This window comes from Musca domestica, unplaced genomic scaffold (assembly GCF_030504385.1).
Source record: "Musca domestica strain aabys unplaced genomic scaffold, Musca_domestica.polishedcontigs.V.1.1 25, whole genome shotgun sequence".
Lineage (NCBI taxonomy): Eukaryota > Metazoa > Arthropoda > Insecta > Diptera > Muscidae > Musca > Musca domestica.
Window position 1 is genome coordinate 3,046,156 of NW_026712277.1, and position 14,908 is coordinate 3,061,063.

General features: G+C 35.9%; 1 protein-coding gene across 1 annotated transcript; it reads left to right on the forward strand.

Annotated features, from left to right (window-relative positions):
- The first annotated feature begins 4,375 nt into the window (after positions 1–4,375).
- Positions 4,376–4,955, forward strand: LOC109611633 (uncharacterized). The gene is made up of 3 exons (XM_020034658.2): positions 4,376–4,511; positions 4,574–4,746; positions 4,809–4,955. Exons 1-3 carry the CDS (start codon positions 4,463–4,465, stop codon positions 4,875–4,877), a joined length of 291 nt encoding a protein of 96 aa, XP_019890217.1. The 5' UTR covers positions 4,376–4,462; the 3' UTR covers positions 4,878–4,955.
- Positions 4,956–14,908: the final 9,953 nt, after the last annotated feature.

The window sequence follows — 14,908 nt, forward strand, 5'->3', positions numbered from 1 at the left end:
CATTTGGATAAGGTGGATAATGATTCCCAAGTATTTGGATAACTTGGATAGCGTTTTCTAGGCCTCAAGATGACGTGGATAATTTTTCCGAAGCATTTGGATAACATGGATAAAGTATTCTAGGTTTTGAGATGACGTGGATAATGTTTTCCAAACATTGGATAACGTGGATAAAGTTTTCTAGGCTTCGGAATAGCATAGATAATGATTCCTAATAATTTGGATAATGATTTTTAGCCTTCAGGATAACGTGGATAACGATTCCCAAGAATGTGGATAACTTGGATAACATTTTCCAGGCTTTCGGATAATGGTTTTTAGGCTTCCGGATATATTTTTTGTGTGTTTTGGATGACGTGGATAAAGCTTCCAAGCATTTGGATAACGTGGATAAAGTTTTCTAGGCTTTGGATAATGTTTTCTAAGTGTTTGGATATCATGGATAATATTTTCTAGGCTTATTTTTTAACGTGAATAACATTTCCGAAGCATTTGGATAACGTGGATAATGTTTTCCAAGCGTTTGGATAATGTAGATGATGTTCTCCAACTGTTTGGATGTCGTGGCTAATATTTTCTAGGCTTCCGGATAACGTGGATAAAATGTCCAAATCATTTGGATAGCGTGGATAATGTTTTCCAAACATTTCGATATCCCGGATAAATATTCTTATGTTTCTGAATATTTTGGATTACGCGGATAATATATCTGACGCATTTTGATAACATGGATAATGTATTCTGGGCATAGGGACATCATGGATAATGCTGGATAATGTGGATAATGATTTTTAGGCCTCCGGATAATGATTTTTGTCTTTTAGGATAACGTGGATAAAGTTTTCTACCCTTTGGATAATGTGGATATTGCTTTCCAAGTGTTTCGATATCGTGGAATATATTTTTTATTCTTATTTTCTAACGAGGATAAAATTTCCGATAGCGTGGATAGTATTTCCCAAGAATTTGGATAACGCGGATAATGTTTTCCAAGCATTTGGATAATGTAAATAATGTTCTGCAACTGTTTGGATGTCGTGGGTAATATTTTCTAAGCTTCCGGATAACATTGATAAAATTTCCAAAGCATTTGGATGGCGTGGATAATGTTTTCCCAGTATTTCGATATCCCGGATAACTATTCTTATTCTTTCTGAATATTTTGGATAACGAGGATAATTTATCCAACTCATTTTTATGTAACGCGGATAAAGTCTTCTGGGCATAGGGATATCGTGGATAATGCTGAATAATGTGGATAATGATTTCGGATAATGATTTTTAGGCTTCCGGGTATTTTCTTGTGTGTTTTGGATGAGGTGGATAAAGCTTCCAAGCATTTAGATAATGTGGATAAAGTTTTCTAGGATTTAGATAATGTGGATAGTGTTTTCTAAGTGTTTGGATATCATGGATAATATTTTCTAGGCTTATGTTCTAACGTGAATAACATTTCCGAAGCATTTGAATAGCGTGGATAGTATTTCCCAGGCATTTGGATAACGCGGATAATGTTTTCCAATCGTTTGAATAATGTAGATGGTGTTCTCCAAATGTTTGGATGTCGTGGGTAATATTTTTCTAACCTTTCGGATAATGCGGATAATATTTCCCAAGTATTTGGATATCGTGGATAATGTTTTCCAAACATTTCGATATCCCGGATAACTATTCTTGTTCTTTCTGAATAAAGTTTGGATAACGCGGATAATATATCTGCCGCATTTTGATAACATGGATAATGTATTCTGGGCTTAGGGATAACGAGGATAAATCTGGATAAGGTGGATAATATTCTGAAATTATTTCTAAATAGTGGAAAATGGATCTAGCTGCTCGGATATAGTGGATAACAATTTAAAATTGCCCGGATAATGCGGATAATTGTTTTTTTAATGCTCGGATAAGGTAAAAACTCCTTTTACATTGCCCGGATAAAGCGGATAACACCAATACATTATTCAGATAATACTGATAATTGTTTTTTAATATTGGGATTAAATAGATAATTCTAAAACTTTACCCGGATAACGCGGATAATTGTTTTTCGATGCTAGAGTAAGTTAGAAAATGCTTAAAATTGTTCCAGATAAGACGGATAATGCTTTTAAAGAGCTCGGATAAAGCGGATAACTTTATTACATTGTTCGGATAATGCGGATAATTGTTTTTTGATGCTTGTATAAGGTAAATAATACTAAAAGTTTGCCTGGATAACACGGATAATGTGTTTTAAGTGCTCGGATAACGCGGATAATTGTTTTTTGATAATTGGATAAGGTAGATAATACTAATATTTTGCCCGGATAAGGCGGATAATTGTTTTTTGCAACAAGAGTAAGTTAGAAAATTCTTAAAATTGGTCCGGATAAGACGGATAATGCTTTTGAAGTGCTCGGATAACGCGGATAATTGTTTTTTGATACTTGGATAAGGTAGATAATACTGAGACTTTGCCCGGATAAGGCGGATAATGGTTTGGAAGTGATCGGATAACGCGGATAACATTATCTCTTTGTTCAGTTAATGCGGATAATTGTTTTCTAATTTTCATATAAGGTAGAAACTACCTTTACATTGCCTGAATAACGCGGATAATGTTTTTCAACAGCTCGGATAATGCGGATAATTGTTTTCTACTTCTCGGATAAGGTAAATATTACTAAAACTTTGCCCGGATAACGCGGATAATGGTTTTCAAGTGCTCGGATAACGAGAATAACATTATTACATATCTCAGATAATGCGGATAATTGTTTTTAATACTTGGATAAGGTATAAACTACTTAAACTTTGCTCGGATAACGCGGATAAGACATTTCAAATGCTCGGATAAAGCGAATAATTATTTTCTAAAACTTGGATAGGGTAGATAATACTAAAATTTTTCTCGGATAACGCGGATAATATTATTACATTGCTCGGATAGTGCGGATAAAAGTTTTTTAATTCTAAAATACGTTAGAAAATGCTTGAAAATTTTCCGGATAACACGGATAATGCTTTTCAAGTGCTCGGATAACGCGGTTAACACTTTTGCACTGCTCGTATAATGTGGACAATTTTTTTTCAATACTCGGATAATGCAGATAAAACTTTAAATCAATGCTCGGATAACTCTTTTACATTGTCCGGATAATTCGAAAATAATTTCTAGGATATTTGGATACTTTAGATAATCCTTTAACATTCAACGGATAATGCGGATAATCCATATAGAATAGTCGCATAACGGGGATTATCCTTCTTTAGTGCCCGGATAATGCGGATAACAACATTGAAGTACTCGTATAATATGGATGACGCTTAAACATTGTCCGGATAATGTGGATAATAGGTATCGGTTGCTGGGATAATGTGTAGTAATTGGCCGGATAGCGCGGATAATATTTTTAGATTTCTCTCGGATAATCTGGATAACGGATTTAGATTACTAAAAAAAACGGAGCATATTGATAAGACGGTTAACACTTCTAGAGCCTCTAAATGGGGTAATACTTTTACATTGTCCGGATAATGCGCATAACACCTCTATAGTATCTCGGATATAATGGATAATACATTTATATTTCTCGGATAATGCGGATAACACTTCTGAGGTACTCGGATAATGAGGATATTACTTCTACATGGTGCAGATAACACCTCTATAGTCATCGGATAACATCGATAATTCATTTATATTTCTTGGATAACGTGGATAATACTTCTGGAATATTCGGATAATGAGGATATTACTTCTACATTGTCCGGATATAGCGGATAATAGTTCTAGGATACTCAAATAGTGCCGATTTTACTTCTGTATTGTGCGAAATAATGTTTTTTATGACTCCGATAACGCGGATAATACTTCAAAGTGTGCGGATATCTCTTCAAGGACACTAGGATAATGTGGATAATACTTTTACATTGTCCGGATAACGTAGATAATAATTTTGTAATTTTCCGAATAGTGCGGATGACTCCTCTAGAGCACTCGGATAAGTTAACTAATATTTCTTCATTCCCACATAACGTGGATAATGTTTTAACATTTCTCGGATAACCTGGATAATACTTGTAGATAGCTCAGATAATATGGTTGGCATTTCTAGAGTGCCCGAATAATGCGGATAACAGCTATAGAAGACTCGAATAACAAGGATAATAATTCTACGTTGTTCGTTTAACACGGCTAATACTTCTAGAAGGCTCGGATAATGTAGGTAATTCATCTATATTCCTCGGATAGCTCGGATAATGTTTCTACATAATCCGAATATTGTGACCGGATAAAATCGATAATGATTTCAAATTATTCGGATAGTGTGGAAAACACCTTAACATTACTTTGACAACTTCAAAACAGAACAGGCCTTGGTTTTCTCTATACTTCAAAACTTTTTATTTTCAAATATTTTTCAAGACAGAAGAAGGACTATTACATAAATAAAAATAAGAACCACAGAATTTTACCTCAATGGCCTCAAATTTAATCAAGCAAGCCCGCTTGGGTTTCCTTCGGTCCAGTAAGTTCCAGAATACACTTCATTTTCCTGGAAAATTTCCAAATATTACCCTTTCGCCCCAGTTCAAACCGCTCCCCGTCTCTGGGCAAAATTTAAGGATGGTGGAGAACAGTCCACATTCAATGATATGCCCATACCGGAGGGTTGCTGGAAGGAGTTCAATGCCAAGAGGCAATCACGTCAGACGATGATGTTGCTCAGTGGCCTGGCATCCTTTGTGGCCTCTATTGTGTATGTAAGTAGAGAAAATATGTGTAAATGTTTGGAATTCCCAAAAAACGAAAGTTTATCCCCAAGGTGACCCAAACGGAATTGCTTTTCTTCAACTACACAGTTCCCGATTATCCCTACGAAGATGAGGAGTGATAGTCATAATTATTTTTTCGAGTTTCCCATTATAGTTTTTGATCTGAATTTCCGTTGAAATAAATCTTTTCGAAAACATTCCTGCCTCATCCTGTTGTCAATTTTAATTAAGTTCCACCATCAGGTCATCTCTGAAATGGATCTCTCTTCCCAGTTCATTGCTCTGCAATGACATCACCGTCGCTGGAATTTTCATTCTCGCCTTTAGATCATTAGCCAGCTCCACATTTTTTTTGTTCGAATAGCCATGATATGGATCATTGTTATATCCATATTTCCATAGAGCTAAAATTATGCAGCTACACTTGTGGCCTGTGCCCAGATAAATATCATTCATTGGAAACTCAATTAAACAAAAGAAAGAAGAAGAAAATATGGAAGAATGGCATTAATTCATTGGCTTTGTGAAAGTACTTCGAGTAGAATTTTGAAGAATGCTGATGCATTTTGAACAAATGCATCTGGAACACGCACTCCGCCAATGACGGTAGCCAAGGAAAATAGCCAGCAGAGTGGCAGTGCCAGTGCGCGCCACAGACGACGAGCATGAATTAAAGTGTTTTGTGTTATTCTGTTATTGTTGTTGATTGTTTTTTTTTTCTGCGCTTTGCTGTGAGCATATTCATAAGCGTAAATGATGCACAAACAATGACAAAAGAAATCAAAATAAAAACAACTACTTGTGAGATGATGGCACAGTGGGGCAATAAGGACAGCAGATTGAAATTTTTTCCGAGATTTTAAGCTATAATAGATGTAAATTCGCATTTATCCCTTAAGTTCGGAACATGATGTGGTTATATTATTCGCATTCTTAGAACTTTATGGAAGTATTATCCACCTTACCCGTGCTATCCGGGTGGCGTAGATATATTACCCCTATTATCCAAATGGCTTAGGTACAATATCCGCGCATTCTAAGTGGCCTAGATAAAAAAACCCTCGTTATCCAAGTCCAATAGATAGATTATCCAAGTCATCCAAGTCTCATAGATTTAATATTCGCGTTACCCAATCAGCTTAGATACACTATTCGCATTACCAAGTGGCTTAGATACTTTATACGCGCTATCCAAGTGGCTTAGATAAATTTCCCGCACAAACCAAGAGGTTTAGATAGATTATTCGCCCTATCCAAGGGGATAATATACATTATATGCGTCATCCAAATGGCTTAAATACATTATCTGCGCAATATAAGTGAACTAGATACATTATCCGCTGTATCTAAGTAGCGTACATATATTATCCGCATCATCAAAGATGTAGAGCTGTTATCCACCTTATCTAAGTGACGAAGATACATCATCACCATTATTCAAGTGTAGTAGATACTTTGCCCATTTCAAATATCGTAGACATATAAAATATGTTCTCCAAGTGATGTAGATATATTATCCGCGATATCCAAATAGTGTGAATATTTTATAGACTTCTTCAGAGAGACGTATATACTTTATCCGGGTTATCCAGGTGACGTAGATACATTATCCACGTTATCCAAATGATGTAGATACATTATTTTTAATATCTTAGTGGTGTAGATACATTATCCATTGTATCTAGATGTCACAGATACATTTTTGACACTTTTTCATGATGTCAAGACAACGTAGATACATTATCTATGTAACCTAAATGACGAAGATACATTATCCATGTTATCTGGAAGACGTCGATACATTTCCAGGTTGTCTAGATGACGTAGATACATTTTTTAGACTATCTAGATGGCGTAGATACATTATGATTGTTACCTGAATAACGTAGATACACTTTCCAGATTATCTAGATGGCGTAGATACATTTTGAACAAATTTATATACTTTTTTGATGGCGTAGATACATTATCCATGATATCTGGATGACGTAGATACATATCCAAGGTTATCTAAATGACGCAGATACATTTCCAAGATTATGTAAATGACGCAGATACATTATCCGTCGTTATATGGAAGACGTAGATACATTTTCGATATTATACAGAAAACATAGATACATTTTACACGTTCTCTGGAGCATTTATATACTTTTTTCACGTTATCTAGATAACGCAGATACTATATCCACAGTATGGAGCCAACGTAGATACTTTATCAACGTCATCCTGATGACGAAGATACATTGTCCACGTTATCTGAAAGAAGTAGATATATTATCCACCTTATTTAGAAAGCATAGATACATCATTCTCACCATCCGAATGACGTAGATACATTTTCCTTGTTATCTAGAAGACGTAGATACATTATAGATGTCATCCAGATGACGAAGATACATTATCCACGTTATCTGAAAGGAGTAGATACATTATCCACTTTATTTGGAAAGCATAGATACATTATTCTCACCATCCAGATGACGTAGATACATTTTCCTCGTTATCTAGAGACGTAGATACATTATAGATGTCATCCAGATGACATACATACATTATCCACGTTATCTTGATGATGTAGATGCATTACCTACATCATCTAGATGACGTAGATACATTATCCACGTCATATCGATGATGTAGATACACAATCCCCGTCATCTCGATGACGTAGATACATAATCCACGTTATTCCGAAAACGTAGATACTTTATTCACGGCATTTAGATGATGTAGATACTTTATTCACGGCATTTAGATGATCACGGCATTTAGATATCCAGTTAACGTAGATACATTGTCCACGTCATCTCGATAGCGTAGATACATAATCCCCGTCATCTCGGTGATGTAGATACATAATCCACGTTATCCCGATGACGTAGATACATTATCGACGTCATCTAGATGACGTAGATACATAATCCACGTTATCCAGATAACGCAGATACATTATCCACGTCATCTAGATGACGTAGATACTTTATCCTCGTCATCTAGATGACGTATATAGTTTATCCTCGTCATCTAGATGACGTAGATACATAATCCACGTTATCCAGATAACGCAGATACATTATCCACGTCATCTAGATGACGTAGATACTTTTTCAACGTCATCCAGATAACGTAGATACATTATCTACTCATCCAAATGACGAAGATACATTGTCCACGTTATCTAAATGACGTAGATACATTATCCACGTTATTAAGATAGCGTAGATACACTATCCACGTCATTTAGATAACGTAGATACATTATACACGTCATTTAGATGACGTAGATACATTATCCACGTTATCCAGACGACGTAGATACATTATCCAGGTCATCTAGATGACGTAGATACTTTATCCACGTATCACAGAAGACGCAGATACATTATCCACGTCATCCAGATAACGTAGATATATTTAAGAAATTTTTCTATTATCTATGATCGTCCACGCTATCTATTAGGCTAAGATATATTATCCACGTCATCTAGATGACGTAGATACATTTAGCCTGCTTCTCCAGATAACGTAGATTCTTGATTCACTATATCTAATTCGAATCCAATCCTCCACTGTACCCCAAGCCATTTAAATCCCTAACTAGCAAAGCTTAGCTTAGCTCCCAAAAAACAACAACAATCACAACACGATGCACAACAATACAATTACCAATAATAACAACAATACAAACAACAACAACACCAACAATGGCAGCATCATTAATGATATAACAACAGCGATGACATGAGTATACCAAGTTAGACCACAACAAATCTATGAAAACAGTCTCCTCCTCTCTCTCTCTCTCTCTCTATATATATATATATATCTTCCCTTCTAACCAAAGAGAAAAAAAAAACAACTGAAATAAAACACTTGTTAATCGAGAGCTTAACTGATGTTGTATAAATGACCGACAAAAGCCAATGCTCTGAGGCTGGCCGATGATGATGATGATGGTTATGATGCCCCCCTTCCTAACAGGGATCCAAAGCTGCTGCCAGGGAAGCTGGTGAATGGTGGCTTAGCCAGACCAGACCAGACCAGATGTTTACTATTGGTTTGATGAGCTCACTGGATGGTTAGTTGGTTGGCTGGCTGCCTGGTGTTGAAGTTGTATCTCACCAAAAAAACAAAGATGATGTGTAGATTTATAGGAAGTCATTCCAAAGATATTTTTGTTGTTGCTGTTGTTGTTTTGGATAAAGCATTGATATTTTTTCTTTCATCTTAGAATTTGATTGCATTTTTTTTTGCGAAACTTGTGCTACTGTTACAATTAATGGTATTGTTGTTGCTGTTGCTACTTCATCCAGCATTAAATGCAGCTGTAAATTATTGAAAATGATTTTCTTGCCCCGTTTCGTCGTTCATTCTGAACTATGAATTGACATTCCTTGTCATATCGTGTGTTCGGCATCAGGGTAAAGAAAATGAGTAAAGAAATAATAATAATAATTGGAAATTATTTGAGTTCTCGGTTTTCATTGGATTTTTGAGTCTTTAGATATTGGATGGATATAAAATATTTAAAAAAAAATTTTCCGATCATCTTCAAACATTTTATACCCTCCACCATAGTATGGAGGGTTTATTAAGTTTGCCATTCCGTTTGTAAAACCTCGAAATATACATTTTAGACCCCACAAAGTATAGAAATTCCCGATCAGCATAAAATTCTATGTCGATTTAGCGATCTCCGTCTATCCGCTTATACGTCTGTGGAAATCACTCTAGCTTCCGAACGAAATGAAGTAGGTTGATAACATTTTACTCAAATGTATATTATGTCTGCAGAACTTTTGATATTGAAAATGGGCCATGTAGGTACACGTTTTGGTATAGTCTCCATATAACGGTACCTCCCTTTTTCGGTATTTTAGTTATTTAAGCGACATTATTCAACGGAAATGTTTCAAATTTGTTATTTGAAGTTCGAAATGGATACTACAACCTGTGACAGAAAATTGTCAGTGCAGGTCCAAGTCTTTGTATAGCCCCCATATAACAGTACCTCCCGATATTCGGTATTTTGATTATTTTTGCGACAATATTCAGCGGAATTGTTTCAAATTTGGTATTTGAAGTTCGTAGTGGATGCTACAGCCTATGACAGAAAAATGTCTCTGTACGTCCACGTCTTCGTATAGCCGCCACATAACGGTACCTCCCGATATTCGGTATTTTGATGATTTTAGCGACATTTTTCACTGGAAATCTTTCAAATTTGGTATTTGAAGCTTGTTATGGATACTACAGCCTATGACAGAAAATTTTCTGTGCAAGTCCAGGTCTTCATATAGCCCCCATATAACGGCACCGAATTTTTTATTTAAGTTTCGCATTTGAATATTGTAATGGTTTATGACAAAAGTTGCCTATGCAGGTCCACATCGTTGTATAGACCCTAATATAACGCCTGAATTCGGTATTTTTAAGATTTGAACAGAATTTTAACGGATTTTATTTTATTAAAAATTGCCAAAATCGTTTCAAATGGTGGAGGGAATTCAAAGATCGGCCCGGCCGAACTTACAGCTTTTGTACTTGTTTTTTTTTTTAAATATATTTTTCCATGGCCATCTTCAATGTATCTTTTTATATTTTTTTTCAAAAACATTTTTTTCAGAATTTTTTTTTCAAAATTTTTTTTTGAAAAATTTTTTCAATTTTTTTTTCAAATGTAACTTTTATTTATTTTTTTTTTCAAAAAAATTTTTTTTTAATTTTTTTTTCAAATTTTTTTTCTTTTTTTTTCAAAATTTTTTTCAAATTTTTTTTTTCAAAATTTGGTTTTCAAAAAATTTTTTCAAATATTGATTTTTTTTTTTAATTTTTTTTTTTCAAATTTTTTTTTTCACTTTGTTTTTTTTTTCAAATTTTTTTTTCAAATATTGAAAAATTAAATTTTTTGAAAGAAGTATTTGAGTACCAATTTCCTCCCCGTTATCGCTACTTTTAAGTGTCGCATTCAGTCCCCTTTAGTACCTCATTAATGAGCCCTATATTGTCCCCCATTTTTAGCACCAAAAACACGAACAACAAGAAAACAATGTCGTTGTTGTTTTCCAAACAGATAATGCAACATTATCTAAATAAACAATTAAACTTGTATTTGTTTAAATCTTGATTACATTACTCCAAGAAACGGGAGGTGGAAGATAGGGCGAGTAAATGAGGCTAATTAAAGAAGTCAGTCAAATATTTCCTCTGGCAAACACTTGTCTTCCCGTTGCGCTGGTTTGTTGGTAATTAAATGAAAGTTATTATCACTATCTCAGTGGTAATAATCTCCTTATCTTTTGAATCTCTCTGCTTAAAAAGCTTACAAACATTCTGGCTGGTTTACATTGAGTAAACATGAAGTGCTGCGTCAGCTGCGTCTTTGATATGAGAACGAACGTGTGCTCTAATTATCATAAATCAAATTTGGAACTCATTAAGAAGTGTAATGAAATTCGGAAAAAAAATCTACAGATAATCTTAAAAAATGAAATACTAAAATATGTTTTTATGTAAAACAGGTAAAAAACCTGTAAGTTCGGGCGGGACAAACTTTGAATACCCTCCACCATTTGTGGAGAATTTGACAATTTTTAAAAAATAAAATCCGTTAAAAACTCCTTTCAATCTTAAAAATATCAAATGTAGACGTTATATTAGGGTCTATACGAAGACGTGGACCTGCATAGGCAACTTTTGTCATAAGCCATAAGAATATTCAAATGCGAAACTTGAAAAAAAATCGGTGAATAAGGTCGCTATGGTGGACCTACGTGACCCATTTTCATAACCAAAAGTCCTGCAGACATAATATTCATTTGAGTAAAATTTTACCAACCTACTTCATATCGTTCGGAAGCTAGAGCGATTTCCAAAGACGGACGGACATCGCTAAATCGACATAGAATTGTATGCTGGTCAAGAATATATGTACCTTGTGGGGTCTAAAATGTATATTTCGAGGTGTTACAGACGAAATGACAAACTTAATATACCCTCCCCGATATGGTGGAGGGTATACAAATCCCCAGGAGATATGTGATTTATATAGACTCTATGTAAATTAGCTGGATGCCAAGGAGTCTATGTAAACGAGCTGGATGTCAGAGAGTCTATATAGACGACCTGGAGGCATGGTGTTCATATTTACGAGCTGAATGGCAGGGAGTCTATATAGACGACCAGGTGGCCAGATAGTGTATATGCAGGCGAGCTGTAAGTCAGGGAGTCTATATTGCCAAACTGGAGGCCAAGGGGTCTATATATATATATATATATATCTATCTATGCCGATCTAGCGTCCAGGGAGTCCATATTTACGGGCTGGAATGAGAGGGTATTTATAAAAATGAGCTGGAGGCAAGAGAGAAAAACTAGATGACCAGGAGGGAGTATATGTATATATAGACGAGCTGGTGGCGAGGGAGTCTATGTAGACGACCTGGAAACCAGGTAATGTATATGCCAACGAGCTGGAGGCCATGAATGTCTTTATGCAGTAGAGGGAGTATAAATAGCCCATCTAGCGTCCAAAGGGTCCATATTTTCGAGCTTTCTGGCAGGGTGTTAATAGAGAGGAGCTGATGACAAGAGAGACTAATTAGACGACCAGGAGGGAGTGTAAACCAGCTGTAAGACAATGACTCTACATTGAAGAGTTAGCTGCCAGAGACATAGACCAGGGGGTCTATATCGACGAGCTGTAGGTATAGACCATATTTATATGCAGGCAAGGGAGTATAAATAGCCAATCCGGCGGCCTTGGAGTTCATATATACGAGCTGAGTGCCAGGGAGTTTTTATAGACGAGCTGGATGCAAGAGAGTCAGTAGAGGCGAGCTGGAGGCATGAAACTCTGACTAGACGACCAGGAGGCCAGGGAGTGTATATGTAAAAAAGTTGTAAGTTGTAAGGGAGTCTATACTGATGAGTTGCAGGTCAGGGAGTCTATATTGCCGAGCTGGAGATAAAGGGAGTCTACATATGTCTATTTGCAGGGCTAGAGATAAAGGGAGTCTATATATGTCTGCTTGGTGGCCAGGTATTCTATATAGATGAGTTGGAGGTCTGGTGTCCATATAAACGAACTTGATGGCCTAAAAGCTGTGCAATTCCCCCTAAAGGTTCGGGGGACTCCCCTCAAAAATTCAGGAAGTTTCTTTAGAAAACTTTAATTTTTCAAAAAGTCGATGGCTCAAAATCGGGGTCTAGGTTTCAAAATACGAAATGATCTCAATTTTCATTTGAAGTCAAATAATTTGCCAGGGAGTTTTTATAGACGACCTGGATGCATGAGAGTCAATGGAGGCGAGCTGGAGGCAAGCGACTCTGACTAGACGACCAGGAGGCCAGGGAGGGTATATGTAAAAAAGTTGTAAACCAGGGAGTCTTTATTGTGGAGGGGGAGGTGTGGGGGTCTCTATTGCCGAACTGGAATAACTTGCAAAGGGAATCCATATATGTCTATTTGCAGGGCTAGAGACAAAGGGAGTCTATGTATGTCTGCTTGGTGGCCAGGGATTCTACATAGATGAGTTGGAGGTCTGGTGTCCATATAAACGACCTTGATGGCCGTGCGATTCCTTTTAAAGGTTCGGAGGAATCCCCTCAAGAATTCAGGAAGTTTCTTTCGAAAGCTTTAATTTGTCAAAAAGTCGATGGTTCAAAATAGGGCTCTAGGTTTCAAAATACGAAATGATCTCAATTTTCATTTGAAGTCAAATAATTTGCCAGGGAGTTTTTATAGAGCTGGATGCAAGAGAGTCAGTAGCGGCGAGCTGGAGGCATGAAACTCTGACTAGACGACCAGGAGGCCAGGGAGTGTATATGTAAAAAAGTTGGAAGTTATAAGGGAGTCTATACTGATGAGTTGCAGGTCAGGGAGTCTATATTGCCGAGCTGGAGATAAAGGGAGTCTACATATGTCTATTTGCAGGGCTGGAGACAAAGGGAGCCTATGTCTATTTGCAGTCGAGGGAGTATAAATAGTCAAACTGATGGCCAGGGAGTCCATATAGATGATTTGGAGCTCTAGTGCCCATATAAAAGAGATTGATGGCCTATGGGCCGTGGGATTCCTCCTAAGGGTCGGGGGATTTCCCTTAAAAACTCAGGAAGTTTCTTTTGAATATACATATTTAATTAAGATTTCAAATTAATTTTTTCTATAAATTTATATCCGAAATGATCTCAATTTCTATTTTAAGTCAAATAAATTTTTGGTAATTTATTATTTTTTTTCGATTTTTTTTTAATTTTTTTAAAATATTTCTCTGAAATCCAAAATATGGCTCTACATTTCAAAATAATTTTTTCTATAAATTTGTATCTGAAATGATCTCGATTTCCATTTGAAGTCAATTTTTTGCAATTTATAATTTTTTTGATTTTTTTTTCATTTTTCTTAAATATTTCTCTGAAATCCAAAAATCGCTTTTATTTCACTTTTACTTAACGCTCTTTAATGTCTATTGAACTTCAGATAAATGAAAGTTGTATTGCTCAATCACAAGATTTTGAAAATCGAAAAAAACAAGCACAGCAATCCATAACAATACCCCCCGGGGAGTTGGTTGGTGTTTTTCAAATACTCAACTAGTCAAAGACCTCTCAATGAAAGTAATAGCCAAAAAAGGTAGACTGACTGGAACACCGCCAGCAGCAGCATCAGCAGTGGATAAAAAAACCAAATCCCCTTGATCAGTGACCATTAAAACTTGGGGGGACATAAAAAAGTGTAGTTGAACCACCAGCCAGTCTGCGGTAAAAGGTGAATATTTCTTGAGGGGCAAAAAATACGATTTTTTTTGGTTTGTTTGGAAAAGGAAAAACTTCATGTGTTTTGTAAAAGTTCAGCAAACCTTAAAAAGGAAAACCAATTTTCAAAATAAAAAGCCAAATGCTTCCGGGGGAAAGGTAAACGATTTGTTACATACATCGATACTGAAAGGCCTGGCCAGTTCAATAATGAAAACAATTTTAAACAGAAACCAATATTTAATGAGTCCAAGAAAAATACTAAGAAAATGTAACAGCCAAGGATCACCAACTCCCTGTTACACAACAACAAACAGATGCCATAAACGGTTGGTTGGTTGAACGACTGTTTGATGAGGCATGATGGAGGTTTGAAACGCTGTTTTAATTG